The sequence below is a fragment of the Mustela nivalis genome, assembly GCF_964662115.1.
Source record: "Mustela nivalis genome assembly, chromosome: 10".
NCBI lineage: Eukaryota > Metazoa > Chordata > Mammalia > Carnivora > Mustelidae > Mustela > Mustela nivalis.
The window spans coordinates 19819882-19847363 of NC_139029.1; the positions used below are offsets into that span (position 1 = coordinate 19819882).

The following is a 27482-nucleotide window of genomic DNA, read 5'->3' on the forward strand; positions in this document are numbered from 1 at the left end:
CCCCAGAGCATTTCAGAGTCGGGCCACAGGCCCCACCCTTGGAGTAGTACCTAAGGAAGAGTACATCGATGGTTAGGGTATAAAAATTTATTCCATATACAGAATATGACCGCTAACGAATGCAGACAGGCTAGGACACAACAATACTGGGTGGAGACGGCTAGCTCTTTGGAAAGTGAACAGGTTTGGGTGGCTTGGAGCCTCATGCCACGCAGAATGGTCAGTGAAAAGGGAGAGCACATGCCGAACACCGCGGGAGGTCGGGGCGCTGAGCGGCTGCCCTGGGTGCCCGCTGCCTTCCCGGTCTGATCTGGGGCTTCAAAGGATGCAACGCTCAGAAGCAAGCAACTGAAGCGAAGGGGGTTCCTAAGGCGGGCCCAGGCTTGTCCCTGAAGTCACGGCAACACCATTTTAAGCAATATGTTTAATTGGATAATTTCCACAAACTATACACGAAGTTTCTAACCATCACAATTCAGTGAAGTACAAAACATTAAGTTACAGGCTGTGGGAAGAGAAGGTAACACTCACAGTGGCACCTTCCAATCCTGGTTGATCTAGGGGTAGGGGGTAGGGGAAGGTTTCATTTTTAACTGAGCCCCTCATTTCAATGTACAAAAGAATTACTGATTGATATTAAATTGTATTGAAAACAAAATGGACGAAAAGCAACTACTACTCTATGTTGGGGTGGCAATGGGAGGAAAGAATGAGTCCTTCGAAGCAGGAGGGGAGACGCTGGGGGAAGGTTCTGTGGCGGTGAGCCCAGCTGGTCACTCACGCTGCTCCATTTTTACTTTCGGTGGTCTCAGGAAGGTCCGATTTTTCTTCTCTTTCTTGCCCTTTGTATTTGCTTGGAAGTTTCGCCAGCTGTCCACACGGCCATCTCGACTTTCCTGAGCACAAAAGAGGTTTGGGATGAGGGAGCTAGTGAACGAGAAGATAGGCTTGGACCTGCTCTGCCATCCCCAGAGCCCAGCCCGGCTCAGCCCGCTGGAATAAACCACAAGTAGAACAGAGCAGAGCTTTCCTCCCACTTCCACAGGCCCACAAAAAGTGGCATCCCATCCCCAGCAAGCAGGACCAGCTGTGCGCTGGAAGAAGAGGACGACATCATCACAACATCTGCTGGGGACCTCAGGGCTGGAGAGTCGGCAGCGGTTACTTCCAGGGCCCACGAACCAGCTGTCTGCTGCAGGCGGCACTGCTACCATTTCACAAATGACAACCCTGCGGCTCAGAGGTCAGATCACTTTCTCAAGGTCATACACATAGCCAGCAGTGTGGCCGCTCTTTGCACTGCACCTGCCTTCGGCCCCACAAACCTTGGACGGAGGCTCAAAGCCAGCACAGTGACCAGCCAGTTATGCTGAGAGGGTTACGAGAGTCTCTCCCAGCTTATCAGGAGACCTACTCATTCTCTCTCCCTGCATACCAAGCAGGGGGACAGAAAACAGTCATCCACTCTGGTTAACCAGTCCCTAGCCTGAGATCTGAATGTTACAGAAGAAAAGACACCGAACATGGCCCAATTCAGGAAATTGGCTGCGTACCTGAAAAATGTAACCAGGGTGTTAAAGAGGAGTCAAGTTCAAAAGCCGGGATATCAGGGTCACAAGAGCCTCCAGTTTCTGCTATCAGAACTCTTAAGTAGGGCACCACTCCGTGACTACTGCCTGATCTAAACGTGCAAAGCATTTTTCTCGAGCCCACTTGGCAGCTGTGTGTTCCATAATCTCTAAGACGCTGTTCAGGGACCCTTCCTGCCCTTACCAAGGCTAGAGAGCGCACAGGCAGCTGAGCTGGGACTCGTCCTCCAAAGCTCCTGCTCCTCTTTCTCTGTTCCTCTGCCCCAGTCAGTCCTGGCAGTGCCCCAGGAACCAAGTCTCGATGCTGGGAAGTTTTCTTAGTCTGGAATGAGAATCCCTAACCACCCTGGAAACTTACCTCAAAGTTTTTCTGCCACTCCCTTTCTCGTTTGGCTTTTTCTTGAGCTTCAATCTCTTCTTCCCTTTGTCGCTTCCTAGGAAGAACCAGACCACAGTATTGATGTGATACTTAGAGATTCTTTTAACCATACAGGTTAAGCAATCTCCTCACAGAAAATCAGTTCCCTAGGGTTCTATAAAAATGACTGTCTGGAGAAGGCTCAGAGCCTTTTCATGAATGTCTCACTCTAAAGCACACAGATGGGCCATGGGCAAAGCTACAGGGCAGGATATAAATACCCTTGTTACACGGACAGATGTGTTAGGTTGTCAAGGCGAGCCAACACCAATCGTAGGTTATGGGCTCTGTCTATAGGTTCGGGGCTCAGTCTGAGAGAAAGCCGTCTTGAAAACCCAGGCTGGCCTACTTCAGTTGAATGACCGTAACAACAGCAGAGGTTCTTACTCAACAGGATCTCTGGACAAGACCCAAACCCAAAATAAGGACATTTCACACAACCTCAACTAGCAAAACATGGTTACTGCTAAACACTAATCAACAATACAAAATACATAAATCAAATTAACCTCAAGATTTCTGATAAAGGAAATCATACTTGGGGACAATAAATATACTGTAAGTGATTACACTATACAGTAAATAATACAGACTCGCCAAAGCTGCAGCCACTAGTCACACAAAAGATTCTGGCCTCAGTAATTGCCTACTGGCACGCCTGGGTGGCTCAGTCATTAAGCATCTGCCTTTGGCTCAGGTCATGATCCCAGGATCTGGGATTGAGTCCCACGTTGGGCTCCCTGCTCACTGGGGAGCCTGCTTTTCTCCCTCTCCCACTTCCCCTGCTTGTATGCCCTCTCTCACTGTCTCTCTCTGTCAAATAAACAAATAAAATCTTTAAAAAATAAATAACTTTATAAACTCCAGGAAATCAGGAAGAAAACACACAGCACTCTTGATTAAAAACTACCTAAGGAGGGGCGCCTGGGTGGCTCAGTGGTTTGGGCTGCTGCCTTTGGCTCGGGTCATGATCTCAGGGTCCTGGGATCGAGCCCCGCATCGGGCTCCCTGCTCCGCAGGAAGCCTGCTTCCCTCTCTGTCTCTCTCTGCCTGCCTCTCTGCCTACTTGTGATCTCCGTCTTTCAAATAAATAAATAAATTCTTTAAAAAAAAAAAAAAAACTACCTAAGGACAGGTCTATTCAATATTTCCAAAAAGTAAGAGACAATTTCTTACCCTAGGGATTCCAAAGTTTGGCTGCTTCACATAACTATTTTACACAGTTTCTTAAATGATACACTATGTAATTCCTTGATTAGAAAAATCCTTCAGACCAATTTTGGTTAATCTAGGTATTTAGATGGATTCAATAAATAGTCTGATGTATACCTTTCATGCATCTCTTTGGCTTCTCTCTCTTTCCTTTTAATTTCCAGCTCGGCAAAGAGTTTCATGGTCTGTTTATATACTGCTTGTTTGAACTACAAGAAAATTAAGAACGAAAGAAAATAAAAGTCAGTTATTTTACCAGTACCTTCAATCAAGCACTTTTAGACAGAGCCCAAGACAAAAAGCATGTTAGAACCGGCAAGGAAGAAAAGAGTTCAGAGAGAACTACTTGATGATGCTCTCTCCTGGGAGATAAATCACAATCGCCTAGGAGATCTTTCCACTTTCACCATGAGGATGATACGCAAGAAACTTGCTCTGGTGTAAAATACCAAAGAGAAAAAAACTTCTACCTGCTTATCACAACCATGTGGGAGGACCCTTTCTTCCAAAGAACCTCGAAAAAATAACTTTCATTCTTTCTTTTTACAAATATCTTATAAATTACTCTGTGCCAGGCTCCCAGCCAGGTACTAGAAGTTGCTACCAAGCAGACCCATTTCAGGAGTCAGTTACTGACTACAGCGGAACTGTCCGAGCTATTAGTTATGAGTCCCCCACGCACGATCCCCTGTTCTCCTTCCATGTAAAATCCCTTCTCTTCAGGTACCTGGTCACCCAACACAGAAGCCTGTATTTCCTAGGCTTCTTTACAACTAGGTGTGGCCATGTAACTTAGGTTTTAGCCAATGGGACATAAAGAGAAGTGATGCAGCAATTTCCTAGAATGTTCTTAGAGGGAGTACATGTAATGTATCCTTCCTTGTCCCCTTCCTCTATTCTGCTGTTTGGAACATGGGTGAGGTGATGACACACTCTGGACTGAGGAGGGGGCGGCATCCTTGCTGGCAGAGCCACAGAGAGGAAAATGAGTCCTTGGATGACACGTGGTCCAGTGCTGCCATGCCAGCGGCCATCTTCCCAAAGACTATATTACACAGGACAGAAAACAAATCACTGTCTTGTTCTTTTTGGGTCTCAGTTATAGTCGGACTTACACTCTAAGTAATGTGCAGATGGGGAAAAAAATAACACAAGACAGAAAACAGAAAATAACAAAATAACAACAACAAAAAAAGACAGAAAACAGAACTATCTTTAAAACTTTTCCCCCCAAAATACAAAGAAAAATAGAAACTAATCCATCATGCAGATTTCATAGAGCCTGAATCCCAAAAGCAGAGACACTGGGGCAAAGAGTAATATACAGGGGTGCCTGGGTGGCTCAGTGGCCTAAAGCCTTTGCCTTTGGCTCGGATCATGATCCCAAGGTCCTGGGATCGAGCCCCACATCAGGCTCTCTGCTCAGCAGGGAGCCTGCTTCCTCCTCTCTCTCTCTCTGCCTGCCTCTCAGCCTACTTGTGATCTCTGTCTGTCAAATAAATAAAATCTTTAAAAAAAAAAAAAAAAAAGTAATATACGGAGAGAAAGGGAAGTAAAGGAGCCCCAGAATTTGTCACTTCTTTTTAATACTGTTATCTGCCAGCCACTGCTCAATAAAAGCCAACACTGACAAACCCCAGTCCCTAATAAGGACAAACATCAAAGGAGTAAAGGCATCTGTAAGAGTATTTCAGTATCTTTAAAGGCTCCAAACTCTCTTGGACAGATGGTTACTCATGACTGAATTCTTTATATTCTTCTGCTTTTTCCAAATGTTCTATCATTAGCACGTGTTCCTTTATAATCGGGTGAGGGAAAAAAAGACAACTTAAAAAAGTAAGGGTTCTCAAAAACTCAGGAGGACTAAAGGAGTATTTATAAGAGAGTCTTCAAAAAAGACCAGAGATCATTAAAGGAAAGGGAAGAGAAAATAAGACTGAGGAGAAAAAAACTGAAATACTGTGACAGAGTAAATTCAAAACAGGTGGCTAGTGGAAAAGGTGACCTCACAGTTCACAAGCAGTGTTACCACACAGAAGACAGGGCCAGTCACTGTCAGCAAAATCTCTGAAGCAAGGAGTTGTAGGCAAGCTTCCCTAGCAAGAAATAAATATAAATCTTTAAAACCAAGGTAAGTAGGGGTGCCTGGGTGGCTCAGCGGGTTAAGCCTCTGCCTCCGGTTCAGGTCATCATCTCAGGGTCTTGGGATCGGGCCCCGCATCAGACTCTCTGCTTGGCAGAGAACCCGCTTCCCTGCCCCTCTCTGTCTGCCTCTCTGCCTATTTGTGATCTCTGTCCATCAAGTAAATAAATTAAAATCTTAAAAAAAAAAACCACCCAGTGGATGAAGCAATGTTCTCCATTTCTCTGTAAATTATCACCTGGAGCACAGTGAGCACTCATGGCTGGTAGAAAGCCGTTTACTAGCTGGTTAGAGTCACGTATGATTGTTCCCAAAGTGCTCTGGGCCAGGTGCAACAACTACTACAAGATTTAAATATCACAGAAATTGATGAATATGGTTACAAATAAATGCTGGTTTCCTTTTAAAACTAAGTGGATGCTTTAGAAAGATTCAATAAACGTTAAGTCCCTAAAAATACTGACGTTGGGGAACCAGTATTACTGAGCCTGAGTGGCTCAGTCAGTTAAGCTGCTGCCTTCAGCTCAGGTCATGATCTCAGGGTCCTAGGATCAAGTCCAGCATCCGGCTCCTTGTTCAGCAGGAAGCCTGCTTCTCCCCCTGCCTGCTGCTCTCCTGTTTGTGCACATACTCTCTAATAAATAAATAAAATCTTTAAAAAGAAAAAATAATCATAAAAAATACATTAAATACTGCTGTGAAATTAGGTACAGGTTGAGACATCCGAAAAAGACTGGAAAACAAATCATCCGGGTGGGCTTGCACTTCCGAAGGCCTTAGCTTGCTGCAGCCTCCTTACCCGGCAAAGCAATGAAGGTACTGTTCCTCTTTATGCAAAAACAAAACAAAACAACCAATGAATCATATATAGCTAGGATTTTGCTCTTGGGTTTTGCTTCACAAATACCTAAGTTTTGTTTCGCAAATAACTAAGTTTCAACATACTGCAAAAAACATTAGAAGTACAAACCATGGCTGATACTGTGTGTTTGTGTGTTTTATAAAATAAAGTCAATGGCAAAGGCCAATCAGCAGACACACACTGAAAGAAAAGGCCATGGCCCCATGACAAAAAAAAAAAAAAAAAAAAAAAAGGACGAAGCTTAAAAATAGGTGCAGGGACATACATTTAAATATTTTAAGTTAAAACAAAATGTTAATGCACATATGAGGCACTCCTTAGGCTTCCCTCTCTTGAACCCAGCAATCAAGCTCAGGCGACAGCGTGGCTTTTCCCAAATCTCACTCACCAGCTCAGGGTCATCTTCCTCCACATTTGTAGGTTTTCCTTCCTTCTTTAATTGCTTTTTTCTCTCTTTTACCTAAAAAGAATGTTTTTCATCAAAAAATTGAGACTATCCATTAAGCTGCACACAAATGGCACATGCACCTTCTGCAGGTACAGGCATGACCAAAGGTTTATGTGGAAATAAAATGAGCCTCTACCCCTCCCCCTCCACAACAACAATGCAATCAAAGGAGAACTAATAACCAGGGGTCCTTCCTCTAAACCTCATCTAAAATCCAATCCACCGGGAAGGATGGCAGGGGACTGGCAGTGAACTTGTCCCCAACTCATCAGATCCTAGGCCAGAGCCAAAGAACCTTGGATACATCGAACAGATTACCCAACTCTCTTTTGCCGCTGGTAGTTAAGTGTTTATAGCAAAGAAAATGTATTTGTCAAGTTTTAGAACAAGCTACCAAATTTGTGGCATTAAGTTTAATTGTTCTCTGGTATTTCAACAACTGCATTATTGTAATTTTCACTGTGAAATCCCCTTAAACCAATCATATTAACTGACTTTTTTTAATCGTGTTGGCCACCACTGAGATCTAAAAAACAAATTACATATATTCTTTCACACAAGAATGCATTACTCTAATAATCATCCACTACTGCTCCAGCGAAAAGCCAGCGCCTTCCAAGCTCAGAAGAACACTACTGCCACCTCGTGGCCAAAAAGTCTGAGGATGGCTCCTTTTTAGCATACAGAGAAAAAAGTAACTACCACAAGAATTTAAGGAGAATTTGACAGGTCCTTTTCTGATTTCTACCAAAATCTGGCCTAAAGGTACTACTCCCAACGCATGACCAACAAGGCCTAGTTATGGCCATCTTTCTCCTCGTTTTACTCATTTTCTTTATCTAAATTGGACTCATCATTATTATTATTGGTTACACAGTTCTGTTTCAGATTCCAAAGCACTTCAAAGGTCACATTCATATTCACTCCCAATTGAAACAGCTCTTACAAATGGTCTTACAATTCTTGCCCAGCAAGTAAAAAATTAAAACAAAGACCTTTCTTACCTCATGCAAACCATCTTAACACTTCCCACCACTAGGGAGATTTAGGCAATGCAAAAAAATAAAATTAACTATAACTGAACTTATTTTAGTTGACTCCTTCCCAAACCCTATTATTAATATGGATATGCACCTCCTCCTATTTTTAAAAAATATTTACTCACGACCCCTTGCCAATCTTTCTCAAGCCCACGTTCCAACCCCTTCACAGAGAAAAGAATAAAAATCTTCATCGTGGCTGCTCCACTCTTCCACTCTCAGAACTGGGTAATGTGACAACACTGTGAGGAGAGGGCAAGAGAGGACCTCTCTCTGCAGCCTGGCACTGGCAAGGAAGAGGGAAGGGCAGCCTCCTAGCCACTCCACATCCTGAGCTCTAGGGCATGCCCTATTCATGAGCACCACAGCAAACTTTCGGAGACCAGATAAGAGGTCACAAGTTCCACCAGTAGGTATTGCTATGTTAACATTTACCCTCCTGCAAGGTGCCCAAGGCTTGCTAATACTTCCTGTAAACACGGCAGCACTATAAATACTTACAGTGTGTTCCACGTATTCTTTTCCTGCCTGAATTACATCCAGGGCCCTCTTCTTTTGTTCCTGATCCAGTAGCAACTTGTAAGCTTTGTCCACAGCTAATGCAAAACATTGAAATTAACTGTTTCTGCAAACACCCTCTGAAAGTCTGAACTATACTCAGGCAGTGTAAATGGACTTGTGTCATCTAAAAGCATCCCCTTCTTTGTTATATTATTTACTGTCATAAAACTAATTTAAAAAACATACAACTATAGCAATGACTTTCCTTGCGAGCCTTGGAAAAAATTAAATATACCCTGAAGACTAAATACACCACATCTAGATTTAATTCAGTGATAAAATACTGCCAGTTACTTTTTTTTTATGTTCAAAAAAGAAAAATGATCCTATGTAGTAACAGTCTTGGCACGTAAAAGTTTTAACAAAGCAAAGTTAAGATCTATTTCTTAAACAGCAACATTCTGCTTTGGAACAATTGTTCTACTGAAAACCACAGCTTCTTCATGACCAGAAGACAAAACTGTAACATTCCTTTCTTGATCCAGGACAAGGAACAGTTAGTCCCTAGCATTGATAAAACAGTTCTTGGAAGCAGGTAAATTTACAAATACCTTCAAAAGCCTTTTGTGCTCTGTCAGCATCGTCTTGGTTTTTGTCAGGGTGCACCAATATGGATAACTAAAATACGAGGAAAGGTAGATTTGTCAATGAGAGGAATGTTTAGTCACTCTTCACTTGCACTGTGCCAAAAGCTCTAAGATGTTAATGGAAAAAAACACTGTCAGCTGGAAGCTTTTTCAACAAATTAATAAATATCATAAAATGTGCAGAAATACTGGTCCTTAAAATTCACCAGAAGGTCAATGCACAGCTGAGAGACATGTAGGGTTTTAATCACAAACTTAAGAACAAATAAAAGTCTCACATCAGCAGGACGCTGAGTGAGGTTGCAGAAGAGAAACTGAGAAGCACCCGGTTCCTATTACATCCCTTATACCAAGCACTGAAGAGGCTAAAGCACATATGAGACATGATCTCTTTCCTAAAAGAACTTGTAATTTTATGTGATAGTTCTCTTGTGTGTGGGGGCGGGGGTGAGTACAGGGGGATGAGCTAAACAGGAGAGGGGACTAAGGAGCACACTGCGATGAGTACCAGGTGATGCGTGAAAGCGCTGAATCACTCTATTGTACCTGAAATTAATATATGCTGTGTATTAACTGGAAATAAAATAAAATCTTTGGGGGGAAAAAAAAAAGAAGTGGTTCTTAGTTCTGGCTATGCTCCAACCCTGTAAAGCCTTTTTTCCTTAAGAATTTATTTATTTATTTATTTGAGAGAGAGAGCGCAAGCGTGCGCACGAGCAGGGAGCAGGAGGAGCGGGATACACAGGCTCCCTGCTGAGCATGGAGCCCAACTCCGCCTGATCCCATGACCCTGAGATCATAACCCAAGCAGAAATCAAGAGTTGGATGCCCAAATGACTGAGCCACCCAAGCGCTCACAATCCTGTAAAGCTTTTTAAAAATATAGGTCTACTTTCTACCCTCAGAACCTCTGATCAGTCTCTGGCAACTGTACTTTCTAGACCTCTACTGGAGTGTTAATTTTGCTAGGTAAGACAAGTAAGAAATGCAAGGAAATGTCCTTTTTTTTTCTTGGGGGGACACATGACGTATTTGGGGTAAAGTAGCATGCTATCTGTAACTTACAACAATTCAGCCAAAAACATAGAGTTAATGAGGTGAACCGTTACACACAGATGATGAGTATATGGGTGTTCACTGTTCTACTCTTCCTTTTTAAAATGTAATTTAAGTTTTTTATAATAAAAAAGTTAAAATAAAAAGCAAAATCTCCAAGGTGATATTTTCAGACAGCCAGGATTAAGAATCACTGACCTACTGTCATTGACAGACCAAAATCGACTAGTTGGAACAGTGGGACTGTGTTGGGGCAATGATACAAGTGGGAATCAAATGCTAAATCCAGCATTACTGGAGAGCCAGAATCTTGAGCTCTAATTCCAATTTCAGTCACCTTCCGGCTCCGACCTTGAGCAGTTCTCCTAGCCTATCTCTGTGCCAGTTTCCTTCTCTGTAAACAGGACAACACCAGGTACCTCTGTCTTACTGGGTTCTTAAGGATGAAATACAAGTAAGAAACTTAACATACTGTCCAACATGCACTGACAACAGTTAGCATATAACTATCATCATTATGTGCATTTTACAAATGCGGTAACAGGCACAGAAAGGTTGAAAGTAACTTGTTCAAACTGTTTATAAAGGGTATGGCCAAGACTGGAACTCAAGTCAAACAGGTGTAGGGCCCACACTTTTTTTTTCTTTCTTTGAGAGAAAGAGCGCTGAGTGCACACATGCGTGCATGAGCGGGGTGAGGGAAAGAGGGCGAGAAGCAGACCACCCGCTAAGCACAGAGACTGATGCGGGACTCCAACTCACGACCCTGAGATCATGACCTGAACCAAAACCAAGAGTCAGATGCTTAATTGACTGAGCCACCCAAGTGCCCCTAAGGTTCACACTCTTAACTATTAGATCATATTAATGACTAAAGAACTCTTATTGAGTTCTTTGTATAGCTACATAAATAGTTGTTGTGACTATGGATCTGAATGCTTGCTTATATTAAATTGGGAAAGACTGCTAATGCATTACAATAGGAAGCTTGAAATTTTAGAGAAAAAGAAGAAAAGCTGAACATAGGTGCAGAGTAGAACTCTATAAAAAGCTAGGAAATTATGGGGCGCCTGGGTGGCTCAGTGGGTTAAAGCCTCTGCCCTCGGCTAGGGTCGTGATCACAGGGCCCTGGGATGGAGCCCCACATTGGGCTCTCTGCTCAGTGGGGAGCCTGCTTCTCTTCCGCTCTCTCTGCCTGCCTCTCTGCCTACTTGTGATCTCTGTCTCTCAAATAAATAAATAAATAAACTTTAAAAAAAAAATGCTAGGAAATTATATAATGGGAAGTGCCTGGGTAGGCAAAGACAAAAAACATCTTGGCTTAATAGTAGATCAGAAGATAATTATGAGTCAGCAAAGTGGGGGCAATTACAGTATCAAAGAAGCAGACACAACACTGGATATTAATAAGTATATCCTGGGCACCGGGTGGCTCAGTGGATTAAGCTGCTCAGGTCATGATCAGGCTCAGGTCATGATCCCAGGGTCCGAGATCAAGCCACACATCGGGCTCTCTGCTTAGCAGAGAGCCCGCTTCCCCCTCTCTCTCTGCCTGCCTCTCTGCTGGCTTGTGATCTCTCTCTCTGTGTCAAATAAACAAATAAAATCTTTAAAAACAAAAACAAAAACAAGTATGTCTTGCAGGAACTGAGAATTATATTTAGCACTGGTTAGGTCCTCTTAAAATATGAAGAACATAAGAGATATAAAAAAGTTGGGTGAAGTTTAAAAAAAAAAAGACATGAAATATACAGAAAATCCAGTCAGTAAAGACAGGTTACAAGGAGTATGATTATTTAACTCCTAGAAGAAAAGGCTGAAGATTACTCAGCTATCAAAATTGGAAGCATTTTTTTTTTTTTAAAGATTTTATTTATTTATTTGAAAGACGGAGATCACAAGTAGGCAGAGAGGCAGGCAGAGAGAGAGAGAGAGGGAAGCAGGCTTCCTGCGGAGCAGGGAGCCCGATGCGGGGCTCGATCCCAGGACCCTGAGATCATGACCCGAGCCAAAGGCAGCAGCCCAAACCACTGAGCCACCCAGGCGCCCCAATTGGAAGCATTTTTAAAAAGGTTACTATAATATTTTATAAGCTCAGGTTATAAAACATCAGACTGGGGAAAGCACTCTGTATGAAACCAGGTATCTCTTGGGTACTTATTTAAGTTTGCAAAAGACAAAATAACTGAGGAAGGAGAACTTAAACAATTTAAAAACTGTTATGAAGGGCATCTGGGTGGCTCCGCATCTGACTCTCGGTTTCAGCTCAGGTCCCAGGGTCTTGAGATAGAGGCCTGAGTCAGGGTTTGTGCTCAGGGGGAAGTCTGCTTGAGATTCCTTCCTCTCCCTCTCGCACCCCCTCTGCTCCTCCCTCCCTCGGCCTGCTTGCGTGTGTTCTCTCTCTAAAAGTAAGTAAATAAAATCTTAAAAAACAAAAACAAAAACAAAAACCTGTTACAAATCATTTAACATATTCTCCCTGGGAAGGCAAAGAATTAAATTCTACTGTTCTATATTGTATTTCTCCTGATTAAGGGGCTGGAAAGATTCTATTTGGATATAAAATTCATTCCATTCAGAAGTCAAATTTGTCCTATTCTGCGCCCTCACTCCCAACCATATGCCTTGGCTTGAGAGTGGGCACGCTCCTGTTGTAACCTTCCCAAGTCTGCTGAATGCAGCTGTCACCGGGCTTTACGGCCTAGCAACAAATCTACCGCTGCCTGCAGTGCGAATGTCAGAGGCAAGCCGTGGTCTTTAGAAGTTATTTATGAATTTTGTCACTATGAGGTGTGTTTTGTTTTTTTTTTAAGAGTTAAAAAGTCTTAAGGGTAGAAAAAGAAAAGCTAAGGGATACCTGGGTGGTTCAGTCAGTTAAGCGTCCGACTCTGTTTTGGCTCAGGGCATGAACTCAGGGTTGTGAGATCAAGCTCCGTGTCGGGCTCCCCACTCAGTGGGGAGTCTGCTTGAGAGTCTCTCTCCCTCTCCCTTTGCCCTTCCATGCCACCCCCTGCCACCCGCACACATGCATGCTCTCTCTGTAATAAATAAATCTTTAAAAAAAAAAGTTAAATTTTGGCCCATAAGTCATAATAGAAGTCCTAAGAGAATCATGTGCTTACTGTACTCCCAAATCAAGCTCCATCTATTACAGGGGAACAGTACTGTACCTGTCGAAACCTCTTTTTTATTTCTTCATCTGTCACTTCAGGATCGATCTGAAGAACCTGAAAGAATCAAAATCAACACTGTAAAAGAGATTAAAAGAATTTATGAATTTAACAGGTATCCAGTAATTATATATATTATAATCACCACCTAGAACAGTACTCAGCATTTCAGAACCTGCCTGGCACACAGTTCTAAAAAATGCTCAAGAAATATAAATGGGTGCCTGACTGGCTCAGTCAGTAGAACATGCAACTCTTGTTCTTGGAGTCATGAGTTCGAGCCCCATATTGCATATAGAGATTATTTTTTTAAAAATAAAATACTTTTAAAAAGAAACATAAATGAGCAGATCAGTAACAGAATAACAATTACACCACTTTAGGGTTCTCAATACAGTAGCTACTTTTATTCCATCAGCAGAATTTACCTTATACCCAGAGACATGTTTCCAGATCATGTTGCATTTTCCCTTCATTCATTATGGAAATTATCCCCCTACCCATCCCTACTTATCTTTGCAAATGTGGGAAAAGCATAAATATGCAATAAGGAGAAAAATCAGGCTGGCTCCCTGATTTTCAATCCAGAAAGGTCTACTGGGCTCCATTTATATCTGTAAAACACATGGGCCAATGGCTCTCAGCCCAGAGTGAACATCAGAACTGCCTGTGAAGACCTGTGAGTGATGCTTGGGCCCTACTCTAGAAAAGTCTAATTCCAACTCATTAGAACTGAGGTACAGGGCGCCTGGGTGGCTCAGTGGGTTAAGCCGCTGCCTTCGGCTCAGGTCATGATCTCGGGGTCCTGGGATCGAGTCCCGCATCGGGCTCTCTGCTCGGAAGGGAGCCTGCTTCCTCCTCTCTCTCTGTCTGCCTCTCTGCCTACTTGTGATCTCTGTCAAATAAATAAATAAAATCTTTAAAAAAAAAAAAAAAAAGAACTGAGGTACAGCCAAATGGAAGCATCTGTATTTTTCAAGCAACCTTGATTTTTAAAAATAAACTTAATCATTCCTCTCCAAGCCTAGGTAAGCTGGTGTAGACAGTCCTCATCAAAGATCCTCACCCCAGCACACAAATACATACATTCATTCAAACATCTATATAGTAGCTACTATCTGCTGAACACACTGCTATGTACTAGAAACGCAAAGATAAATAAACAGGGAAAACATATTTTTTTAATTACCATATAATAAGTGCTTTGGGGGAAGGGAATGTTATATACAATTAAAGCAGATGATTTCACAGTGTAGTCCATGGATTCAACAGTGCACCTAGTATTTATTTACTTGGTATTCAAGGCCAGAGGAAGGTCCTGAAAGGGCAGAGGGTGAGAAGAGTTTGTTAGAAATTCAGAAGAGAAGGCCCCACTTCAGTACAACAAGATCCCCAAATGATCTGAATCTTTTTAAGTCTGAGAAGCACCAGCAAGAAATGATGGCATTTAGAAATAAGTACATTTGAAGTTAGCAGAACTAGGGATCAGTTAGTAGCAGGGGAGGGGGGTGGCGGTGGCGGCAGGGGGCAGGTGGGGAGGAGCAGCAAAGAGGAAAAAAATGAAAATAAACCTTGAAAGGAAAAATACATACTAGAAATTAAACTGCAAAGTAATCCACCAAGCTCAGTCAGATGCTTGCACTGTTTTTTAAAAACCTGCTAACAAGTAACATCAAGATTATTGCAAGCTTTCAAAACATTCCAACAGCCCACCTACAGTAATAAAGTTATTGGTAGGCAATGAAGCTGAATACCACTGCATTTGCCAGACTTTGGAAGGTTATGACAGAAGCAGGCCCACTCTCCAATGCTAGGCAGACATTCATTCAGGGTGAGGGAAAAGAAGAACTTTAAAGCAAAGAATTTTCAAGATTCCCTGTGTCTCCTCATGACTTCCCAAGGGAGAAAGGAATTGGAGAAAAGTCACTCAAGAGGAAGTATGCAACCATAAAAGATTTACAGACAAAGGGAAATAGCTGTACCTACACAAATATTCAGAAGAGAATTTTACCTTACCTTGGTTCAGGGGAAAAGAAACGTCCTGGAGCAAACCAAAACCCAACAGACCCCAGGTGTCCATAATGAATGAGAAAGAAAACTTCCCACTTTGACACAACAAAAAAGCCTTCAATAAAGTTACACCCAGAGCTAACCAAACCAAAAGGCAATTCATAAACCTTGACTGGTTCCCAAGTTAAACAAATAAAATAGCTATAACTGAGATTTGGGGGACAAACGGGGCTGCTTGAGTGTGGACTCCATTAGAATGATCTTGTTAATGAATTAATGTTTTTCTTAGGTGTCGTTATGGTGTTGTGGTTACACAGAGATTTGTTCTTGTTCTGAGATGTGTGGTAAATTATTTAGGCATGAAGCCTCACAAGTCTACAGCTTACTTTCAGATGATTTGGCAAAAATGAAGAAGGTATGTATATATACAAACACAAACACACACATACCAGCCTGAAGTTATTTTTCCAAGAGTTGTATCACAAGTGCACATGTGATCACAGGCAACAAATATTCATTGGGTGCTTTCAAAGCTAATCCAACCCCTTTCCTATCTTTAAGAGTTGGAGGTGCCATATGTGGAAATACAAAGAAAACTGTGGGCTTATCCCTGTGGCCTAAACCTCTCTGAAGCCAGCTTCCCACTGGGTACAAATTTTTGGAGCACCAAGGGCTGCTAGATACTATGCTCACTACTAATCTCATGGAATTTAACATCCAACCGGGGAAGAACAGACAAGTAATAAGTAATTCTTCCAAACATGATAAATGCAAGGCAAACAAAACAAAACAAAACAAACAAACAAGATAAATGCCATATTACCAATATGGTTCTTAGGAAGCCCACAGATCTGTTCAGATTCTTGGTAAATTTTCTGATCTCCTACTATGTCTCAGGCTTTAGGGATACTACAATGAAGAATCTATAGTCTTAGACCTCAGAGGGTTAATTAATCATCTCAAATTAACAAAAATACCTGACATTTATACAAGTTTCTGAATTCAAACTGTAATAGCCTCCCTTGGGATCTTCCGCTTCAAACAAGAATCCAGTCTCTGTCCCATCTGACCTCCATGACCTGTTAATAACACGCAAGTACCACAGTTCTTCGAGAGAAATACCTTTCCTTCCCAGGTACTTAATAAGACAGAAAGAAAATAAAAGTCAGTGATGCTCCCTGCTGGCATCTTTAAGTTAAATCAAAATAAGGAACACAAAAAGGGTAGGACTGAGCAGGGACACAGGTTCATCTAAGCTTTGGGAAGAAAGTGGGGAATGGCCCTCAACCCAAGAATCACTGCAGAGCACAGAAAAAAAGATGTTTGCGTAATGGCTGAAGGTTAGTCGTGTGTCCAAATAGGGAGCTGCAGAGAGGCAGGAAGGAAAAAAATGCTCCTTGTATAAGGACTTCTGAGAAGAGCCCTCAGACTCCCAGTCCATCCTTCTCCCTTTTCTGCCTGCTGCTCAGTAAGATGATATCTAGGAAGACCATTCACAGTTCAGCAGACAACTGAGATGACAGCCATGACTGCATTACTCACCTTACTAGAAGACCAGGCGGCTTACCTCTCTAGAAAAATCAGATTCATTTAGATGGCTCAATAGTTGCTGCATGAAAAGCAAAAATCACTCAATTCCTGGGTCACCAGGAACACCTAAGATTCTGACTTAGAGTCAAAAAGCAACTTTATAAGGAGACTATGACAATGACGTCCACCCTATAAAGAGGCCAGCACATGTGTAGAAAATAGAAAAGACAAATATTCTAATGGGTAGTCATGGAGTCCTGCCCATTCAAACACAATGTCCCATCTTCCCCAGTGTGTCAACCTTAGCATATCTTTATGTAAAGATGTATATATTCAAATACATACATACACACACACACTCATGCAGTCAACCCTTGAACAACACAGGTTTGAACTGTATAGGTCAACTTACATACAGATTTTCTTTTCAATAAATACAGTATACTACTATAAATATATTTTCCCTTATGATTTTAATATTTTCTTTTGTCTAGCTTACTTTATTATAGGAATACAGTATTTAATACATATAACATACAAAATATGTGTTAACTGATGTTTTATGTTATCAGTAAGGCTTCCAGTCAAGAGTAGTTATCAGCAGTTAAAATTTGGGGGAGTCCAAAGTTATACATGCATTTTTGACTGTGCAAGGGTTTACATGCCTAATCCATGCATTGTTCAAGAGTCAACTGTATACGTTATGTATACATGTATATATGTATGCATAATGTATATATATACTCAAACATACTTCCTATAATCAGGGCAGAAGCTATGGGACACGACCTTCCAAAATCACAGTAACTAGTAGGGCATTAAAATCCGAGCCTTTATACTGGTCCCAACAATCTGTCACTTCTTGTCAATCAGATTTCCAGAGGAAACATGGATTACCTTAACAAATAAATGGGTAAGTTACATGATCACATGTCCCCTTTTCATGGTACTACATACAATTTAAGAGTATGGTTAAACAGAAAGGATGTACCATCAAATTCTTTATCACTTCTCAAACAAATTATCTTCTCCATGCCCTTCCCAAAATCAAATCAAAAGTACTTTTTTAAAAGATTTTGTTTATGGGGTGCCTGGGTGGCTCAGTGGGTTAAAGCCTCTGCTTTCGGCTCAGGTTAAGATCTCAGGGTCCTGGGATCAAGCCCCACATCAGGTTCTCTGCTCAGTGGGGAGCCTGCTTCCCCCTCTCTCACTCTGCCTGACTCTCTGCCTACTTGTGATCTCTCTCTCTGTCAAATAAATAAATTTTTTAAATCTTTAAAAATAAAATTAATTAAATAAATAAATAAAAGATTTTGTTCATTTTTTAAGCAAACCCTACATTCAACATGGGCTCAAACTCACAATCCTGAGATCAAGAGTCGCAGGCTCTACCAACTGAGCCAGCCAGGCGCCCCTCAAAAGTACTCTTTAAGCTTTCCATCTTCCCCTTCCCTTTCTGAGCAATACAATACAAACACATTAAGTGAGACCAGGCACTTAGACATCTACTAGTAGACATCTTCTCTGGGTGGGGCATCAAAACGGCCCTGAGCAGTGCCAAAGCCCATCTGGGATGAAGACAGTGGTGACCACACAGGGAGTTGTGGCCAGTCGCACAGTGGTGGAGCACAAACAGGTGAGAAGAGCATCCACATGGAAGGGCAGCCAGACATGGAGGTACAAAGTGGGTTAAGAAGGGCACTTCAGTGGACAGGCAGCCTGGCATAAGGTGTTAACACCTAAGCAGGGTAAGACTGAACATGGGAAGGTAGCTAAGTACAGGGTAACAGAGCCCAAGGGGGATAAGGAAGGCATCCACATGGAAGCAGAGCCCACCACTGGGTATTTGAGACTGAGCAGGGTCCATAAGGGAAGGTGGCCTGGCACAGAGTATAGGAGCCCAAGCAAGAACATCTCCACAAAGGCATGGCCTGGCATGGGAAACCTGTGCTTGGTGAGGTGGGTTTCCATGTAGGAGGGCATCCACTGCAAGAAGGCAGCCCAACAAGAGGTGTCAGAACCCAAGCAGGATGCAGAGAGCATTTGTATCAAAGTATGGCTGGCGCAGAAGTTGGAACTGAGCAGAGTGAAGATACCTCCACACACAGGGGTGACCCGGAGCATGCATTTAAAGCCAAAGTAAGATGAGGAGGGTGTTCTCATAGGAAGTTAGCCTAACACAGGGTGTCAAAGCCAGAGCAGGGTAAAAAGACACCTGCTTGATGAGGAGGATGCTGGACTCCCCAGGGGTAGAGGGCAAGCACAGGGAGCCTGGGCTGGGTGAGGAACACACCTACATAGAAGGGTAAGCTGGCATGGGAGTTTTGAGCTCCGGTATGGTGGGAAGGTTTTTTGCTCAGTAAGGCAGCCTAGTGTTGGTGTCAGAATAAAGAAGCGTGAGGAGGGCATTCACAAGTGGGAGGGAATGGCAGCTGGGAGATCAGATGCAAATAGAAGATCAATTAAAAAATTTTTTAAAGATTTTATTTATTTATTTGACACACAGAGATTATAAGTAGGCAGAGAGGCAGGCAGAGAGAGAAAGCAGGTCCCTGCTGAGCAGAGAGCCCGATACAGGGCTCGATCCCAGGACCCTGGGATCATGACCTGAGCTGAAGGAAGAGGCTTTAACCTACTGAGCCACCCAGGCACCCCAGAGATCAATTAAATTAAAAAAAAAAAAAAAAAATATATATATATATATATATATATATATTTATATTTATGATAGGGAGAATCCAAGTTCTCACTATGAAAAGGAACCACAAGCATGTAAAGGAAAAAAAATAAGAATAAACTCTGTAATGTTAGATTGAAATTGGATGCAAATACATGTATATACACATGTATGCAAATGTACCAGCGTGTGGGCACACACACTCACCCAATCCTTGGCCCTATCTACCATGAGGGTCCAGGGGCAGTGACATTCCCAACAGCAATGAGTACACTTAGCACCCACATCTTGACTTCTAAATACATCCTTCACTAAAAGGAACCAGAGCTCCTCACTGAGACGATTAATTTTAGGCTGAGTGAGGAAAAGTACAAGAGTGCCTAGTAATCAGGGGCGCCTGGGTGGCTCAGTGGGTTAAGCCACTGCCTTCGGCTCAGGTCGTGGTCTCCGGGTCCTGGGATCAAGCCCCGCATCGGGCTCTCTGCTCCACGGGGAGCCTGCTTCCTCCTCTCTCTCTGCCTGCCTCTCTGCCTGCTTGTGATCTCTCTGTGTCAAATAAATAAAATCTTAAAAAAAAAAAAAAAGTTTCTAGTAATCAAAGAATGATGAAGACATTTTGAAAGATAGGATCTGGCTTGAAAGGTAACCCACTCACCAAATTTGGGACAACCTGAGCAATAAAATAAATAATATCAAAATATAACACACTGAATAAAATAGGAAACCCTCAATCTATACTAATAAATGAATAAATTGAAACTCTGATAAGGAGAGGGTATTTACAGAGTCTCAAAGCACCTCCCCATAAAATAGTTATTACAAAGAAGGATAAAAGTAACTTCATGAATAAACATAGCTGTTACCTCTTAAAGTGGTACAGTTAACATCATTAGTCATAGGATAAGACTAATGGAAATACCATGTACTTTATAAGTTGCAAAGAGAAGAATACAGTATCACTTCTGTGATATCCCTGCCAACACAGCATAAACTGAATCCAATTGAAGAAACATCAAACAAAACTCAAGTTGAGAGATATGCTCTAAAATAACTGGCCTATAATCTTCAGAAACAGTAAGGTCACCAAAGTTAAGGAATTGCTGAGGATCTGTTCCAGGCTGAAGGCTAAAGGGACATGACAACTAAATTTAACCGTTGATTCTGGGCTGGATCCTTTTGCTACACAGGACATTACTGAGACAACAGGCAAACTGAATGGGGTCTGAGAACTACATGGTAACAATGTTATCGGTGTTTGTTTCCTGATTTTTATGGTTATACTGTGCTTCAGGAGAGTGTCTCCCATAGGAAAAATACATCGAAGTACTGCAGGGCAAAAGGGCAGCAATATGGACAACTTATTTACCAGATAGTCTAAGAAAGTCTTCACGGTACACTCCTAACCTTTCCACAAATCTGAGATTGTTTTAAAATGTAAAAACTCTTGAGGTGCCTGAGTGGCTCAGTGGGTTGAAGTCTCTGCCTTCAGCTCAGGTCATGATACCAGGGCCCTGGGATCGAGCCCCGAATCGGGCTCTCTGCTCAGCGGGTAGCCTGCTTCCTCCTCTCTCTCTCTGCCTGCCTCTCTGCCTACTTGTGATCTCTGTAAAATAAATTAATTAATTTTAAAAAAATGGTTTTAATACTCAGTGTTTTTATAAGTTGTAACAATATTCACGCCAAAATTTAGTGGTAAACTATTAGAAACTAGTTTAAATATCCTACGATAAAGGAGTTACTTAAATAATAATTATAAAGACTTTCACAAATGTATCTACTGCTTCCAGTAACAAGGTCTGGGGAAGGAGCGGCAGGCACCATGTCCAGCTGTGAAGGTGGTGAGAGAAAGCTCCAGAAGCAGCCCAAGAAATAGGACAAGAAGATGGATGAACAGCATTCAAGCAGAAACAGAAAAAGAAGCAAAAGAAATTTGAGGAGCTAAAATCAAAGGCCACAGGTAAAGGCCCCCGGCTACACATGGAATTAAAAAAACTGGCAAAAAGTAAGCTGTTCCTTGTGCCGGAGGCAATGATGTTCTTTAATTCCATTCCTGTTTAAACATCCAGATTCCTTGTCATGGCATCTGTTGCTACCTATAGCTGCAATGAAGTTTTGTCTTAAATCCTGTTGTACATTTAAGGATAAATTTTTATTTAAAAAATAATCAATCATAAAAAAGAAATGTACACAAATAGGTATTTTATATAATACAGCATTTAAAATATTAAGAATGAAGTGCATCATCCTCCTTGTTTTAAAATAAAACTTTTTGGGGGTGCCTGGGTGGCTCAGTGGGTTAAGCCACTGCCTCCGGCTCAGGTCATGATCTCAGGGTCCTGGGATCGAGTCCCGCATCGGGCTCTCTGCTCAGCAGGGAGCCTGCTTCCCTCTCTCTATCTGTCTGCCTCTCTACTTACCTGCGATCTCTCTCTGTCAAATAAATAAATAAAATCTTTTAAATAAATAAATAAATAATTTTTTTTTTTTTTTTAAGTAGGCTCCATGCCTAGCATCATGGGACTTGAACTCATGACACTGAGATCAAGACTTGAGCTTGTATCAAGAGTCAGTTGCCCAATCAACTGAGCCACCCAGGTGCCCCTAAAATAAAACATTAAAAATAGCTGATGTAGGGGCACCTGGGTGGCTCAGTGGGTTAAAGCCTCTGCCTTCAGCTCAGGTCATGATCCCAGGGTCCTGGGATCAAGCCCCGCATCAGGCTCTTTGCTCAGCAGGCAGCCTGCTTCCTCCTCTCTCTCTGCCTGTCTCTCTGCCTACTTGTGATTTCATTCTGTTAAATAAATAAAATCTTAAAAAAAAAAAAATAGCTGATGTATAAACAATTAAGAATGGCTATTTCTCTTAGATGGGATTACACATGATTATTCTTGCTTTCTTTAAAAGTTTTTTTTTAAGATTGTATTTGTTTGTTTGACATAGTTCACACATAGGCAGAAAGGCAGACAGAGGGGGGGGGGGGGAAGCCCTCCCTCAACAGGGAGCCCGATGCAGGGCTCAATCCCAGGACCCTGAGATCATGACCTGAGCCAAAGGCAGAGGCTTAACCCACTGAGCCACCCAGGCACCCCTTCTTGCTTTCTTTATATTTCAAATCTTTGTAAGACATATGGTTTACTGGGGCACCTGTGTGGCTCAGTTGGTTAAGCACTTGCCTTCAGCTCTGGGATCATGACCTGAGCAGAATGGAGACCCATATCATTCTTCCTCTCTCTCTGCCACTCCCATGCTTCTATTCTTTCTCTCTGTCAAATAAATGAATAAAATCTTGGGATGCCAGGGTGGCTCAGTTGGTTAAGCATCTGTCTTTGGCTCAGGTCATGGTCCCTGGGTCCTGGGATCTAGTCCCACATCGGGCTCCTTGCTCAGCAGAGGGCCTGCTTCTCCCTCTCCCTCTGCCACTTCCCCTGCTTGTGCCCTCTCTCTCTCTCTGACAAATAAGTAAATAAAATCTTTAAATAAAACAAATCTCTCCAGCCATTAAGCTGACTGTGCTCTTTCTCCATAGGGGTCCAGTATGCCACGGCTGCAAACAGTAGCCTCCTTGGCTATGCAGCCTGTTGATTGTATGGGTTGCCCTAAGGGACCTTGGAGACAGTCCTTTCCAGTGGACATGGAGGTCTGACCTCATGCTATCTCCAATCTAGGCTGTAGAGAGATATGCAGGGTGCCTTTGGAAAGCCCCAGGGCACAGAAGCCAGGGTCGACATTAGCCAAGTCATCATGTCCATCCATAGCAAGTTGCAGAACAAGAAGCAGAGATTCAGGCTCCACGCAAGGCCAAGTTCAAGTTCCCTGGGCGCCAGAAGATCCACATCTCCAAGAAGTAGGGTTTTACTAAGTTTAATGTGGATAAATTTGAAGACACGATGGCTGAAAAGCAGCTTATCCCAGATGGCTATGGGGTCAAATACATCCCTAATCTTGGTCCCTTGGACAAATGGAAAGCTCTGCACTCATGAGAACCTTGGCACTGCCCCCTCCCTATTCATGCCCACCAATATATCCCACTTCCTGTCAAAAACAAACAAATAAATAAAATCTAAAAAAAAAAGAAATATGGTTTACTTTCATAATTAGGAAAAGTTTTAAAATAAAACTAGGACCACCTCAGTGGCTCAAGACGTTAAGCACCTGCCTTTGGCTCAGGTCATGACCCCAGAGTCCTGGGCTTGAGCCCTACATCTGGCTCCCTGCTCCTGGGGAGACTGCTTCTCCCTCTCCTCTCGCGTCATGCTCTCTCTTTCTCTCTCTCTAATAAATAAAAATCTTTTAAAAATAAATAAAATGGGGCGCCTGCATGGCTCAGTGGGTAAAAGCCTCTGCCTTCAGCTCAGGTCATGATCCCAGGGTCCTGGGATCGAGCCCTACGTCAGGCTCTCTGCTCAATGGGGAGCCTGCTTCCTCCTCTCTCTCTCTGCCTGCCTCTCTCTGCCTACTTGTGATCTCTGTCTGTCAAATAAATAAAATCTTTTTAAAAAATAAATAAATAAAATAAGAAAACTAAGGAAACCCAAGAAGTGTATTTGCTTGTCTACAACTTTATGATCATTTTTTGGTCACTGAATTTTTAATACTTGTTACTGCAATAAAACAGAAAAGCTGTAATAAGCAAACTGATTTTTTATTTTTTATTTTATTTTTATTTTATTTTATTTTTTTAAAGATTTTATTTATTTATTTCACAGAGAGAGATCACAAGTAGATGGAGAGGCAGGTAGAGAGAGAGAGAGAGGGAAGCAGGCTCCCTGCTGAGCAGAGAGCCCGATGCGGGACTCGATCCCAGGACCCTGAGATCATGACCTGAGCCGAAGGCAGCGGCTTAACCCGCTGAGCCACCCAGGCGCCCCGCAAACTGATTTTTTAAATCAAGATCCTAAATTGGTCAAAGCTAGCTATCCCTTCACATCTAAAAATGAAGACCTATATATTTGGGTTGGTAGAAGATGGAGAATATGTAACAAGGTAAAGACCTCTCATTTTCCTTAACATTATGCCTCTCAACCTCAGCTCACAATAAAACCACCAAATCTCAGTTCCAACTATAAGACAAATTAAGTGTGTGTTCTGCTGTAAGTCAGTCTGCAGCTATGCAAAGCTCCCCCATCACAAAGCTGCAGCAACATCAGACAGCTCACCTCAAATGGGTTCAAATTGAAGTAGGAAGAACCAGGACGGGTCAATCTTTCAATCTGATTTTTGGATGTTAGAACTGAATCTCTCTTCTCTATCTGTTTCACCTAAAATGAAGGGAGATAAAAACTTTATTAGTAAAGTTCAATAATAAACTCTGAATTGTCATCTTAAGAAGCTACTGACATGTTCAGCAAATATTTGTCTACATGTGGAAGAGAGTTTGCCAAATGTTTTGGGAATAATTACAATAGCTATCATTTACTGAATTCTAATAATGTAAAAACTTTACACATAGTTATTCCTCCCAACCATCCTATACAGTAAATATTCCTATTATCCCCATATTACAGATAAGAAAACTGAGACTTAGAGAGGTTAACTGACTTGTTCCCAACTACTCAACTTGCAAACAAGAATTTTAACTGCAACAGTTTGAGGAACCAAGAATATTCAAACATAAATATATCATAGCTGCCACTTTCAAAAAGCTTCTACTGTAATGTTGGAAGATGTACCGGTGCTGTTCATATTTAATTTACAACTTTTTATTTAAGAAAAATACAATCACACTGAAATATATACTGAAAACAGCATTAAAAAAGTATATGGGAGGGGCACCTGGGTGACTCAGTGGATTAAAGCCTCTGCCTTCGGCTCAGGTCATGATCCCAGGGTCCTGGGATCGAGCCCCACATCAGGCTCTCTGCTCAGCAGGGAGCCTGCTTCCTCTGGCCTCTCTGCCTGCCTTTCTGCCTGCTTGTGATCTGTCAAATAAATAGATAAAATCTTAAAAAAAAAAATGTAATATGGGAGAGGTAAGTAACTCTGCCTACCAAACTCAAATAGAGTTAGGAAAATCCCTGGCCCAGGTGCTCAATCGGTTGGGGACCCAACTCTTGATTTCCTCGCAGATCATGATCTCAGGGTCCTGGGATCAAGCCCTGTGTCCCATTCTGCACTCAATGCAGGGTTTGCTTGGGATTCTTTCTCTTCCCCTCTCTCTGCCCCTCCCCACCCAAATAAATAAATAAATAAAATCTTAAAAGAAAGAAAGGAAAAGAAAAAGAAAAAGAAAAACCCCTGACCCAAAGACAATGCTAAGGAGAACAAGCACCAAGCAGTGCCAGGAAAACATCCTTGGCGCCACTGTCAAAGCTGTAATACTAGTTAAAATGTATCACTGGTATGTTATATTCCACATTTATTCCTATGGCCAAAAGGAGTTTGGAAATAATTTCAGTAACATAAAAAGCCATTCCTTCTCAGTATCTTCCCTCTTCACTTTCTTTAAGATAGCATGCCACTCCCTACTCCCTATACTCTATCTCCTTTCTCAGACTTATTTTTCCTCATAGCACTTATCACTACCTGACACTACATTGTACATGTTTGTTTATGCTTATCCTTCTCTATAGAATGCAAGCTCTAAGAAAACGGGATTTTTCTCTGTTGTCCACCAACATACCTCTAGCACCTAAATAGCACACTAGTACGTGTTAGGTACCCAATAACATTGATTGAATGATGACTGAAGGGTCCTCCTTTAGGTACTTTCTCTCATTCAATTCAAACAAACCAGGATTGCTTTTCTTTTTTCTTTTCTTTCTCTCTTCAACTAAGAGATGGTAAATGAAACAATTTCCTGTGCAACCGCAGAGCAGTCTTAGAGGTCAATAAATTGTAGTACCAGTTTATCAACATTTTCAAGTTAACTGGGCATCTCAAAAGAACAAACTATAAAAGTTGTGCTAACTCATTTTTAAATTTAATACTTTGGAGAAACTACTATGTAACAAACACTGTTAAAAATAAAAGATAAAAGATCAATGTGACATATTGCTGAACTGAGTAGCTCACAGCCTAGAGGGACCCAATTCCGTTCCTCAAACCCATGCCAATTCAGAGAGGTCCATCTTCAGCTTTAACTCTTAGACCCTTTCTGAAACGCTAACTCGTTTAACCTTCATAAAACTCGTTTTAATATTCTCTTCGCTTTACAGAAGTGGAAATGGAGAATCTAAAAAATCAATGCCTTGAAAAAAATTCAACCACAGTCCAATTAACCACCTTTCAAAAATCCAATCCAAGGTCCTCTGACTCCAAATGGTATGCTTTTCTTTCACTTATTCAACAAATGTTTACCAAGCAATCACTATGTCCTAGGCCCTGGAAATGCAACAGTAATCGAGGCTCAGACCAAACTGACTCCAGTCCTAACATGATACCAAGCTGTTATTTGCTTTAGGACCCAGAACAAATTATTTCACCTCCCCAAATCTCAGCATCTATAAAACAGATAATGCATACCTGGCATGATGCATAATGCCTGGCGTTCACGAATGGCAGAAATAACCACTAATACAACTCATTACAGAGCACTAAGAGGGAAGAGTGCTTCCGTTTAGAACAAAAATGAGGCCCAAGACAGTTAAGTCGCCCCCAAGAACGCCAGCTTCTGCCAGCCCCTGCCAGGCTCCGACTCCGCGGACTTGGGGACCTCTGCACGCGCCCTGGCACTTCGTTGGCCACACTCGTCGTCTACCCGCAGACGTCGGACCCTGGCCCCTTTTTCCATGCCCCAGGGATTCCCCAAACAGCTATCAGGCAGAGACTAACACACACCCCCAGCCCCCCGCCTTCCCGAAGGCCAGACAGGAGGAGCCGCCCAACGGTCCAGGCCAAAAAGACCACCGCCTTTGCCCGCTGGGAAAGTAGGACCGGACAGAGTCACCCCCGTGCCACTACTCCTCTCTGGGTGTTCACCTCACTGTAGAAGGTCATAAATGCTTCCTCGGTGCTCCCTCCGCCAGCCGAAGCCCCGCTCTCTCCTGGAGCCGCCATTTCCCCGGCCCAGCAACCACGTGACTCCCCTGCGCAAGCGCAGCCTCCTGTGATTCTCACAGACCCGCCTCTCTAGCCCCGCCCCTTCCTTGTGACTCTTAAAGGGTTCGCAGCCCAGCCAGACATCGCTAACTACTCTTTTTTAAATTGAGGTGAGATATACATAACATATAATTAAAATGAA

At 42.4% G+C, this 27482-nt stretch overlaps 2 protein-coding genes across 4 annotated transcripts in view; both read right to left on the reverse strand.

Moving 5' to 3' along the window:
- The window catches only part of WASF2 (WASP family member 2), a 937387-nt gene that overhangs the window by 569553 nt on the left and 340352 nt on the right, over nt 1-27482 (reverse strand). The window lies entirely within an intron of this gene.
- DNAJC8 (DnaJ heat shock protein family (Hsp40) member C8) lies at nt 410-27391 on the reverse strand. Its single transcript, XM_082684922.1, has 9 exons — nt 27221-27391; nt 24460-24561; nt 13087-13143; nt 8825-8891; nt 8214-8308; nt 6613-6684; nt 3337-3428; nt 1948-2023; nt 410-896 (listed from the first exon to the last, which is right to left on the reverse strand). The coding sequence occupies exons 1-9, from the start codon at nt 27296-27298 to the stop codon at nt 774-776; spliced, it is 762 nt and encodes a 253-aa protein (XP_082541048.1). The 5' UTR covers nt 27299-27391; the 3' UTR covers nt 410-773.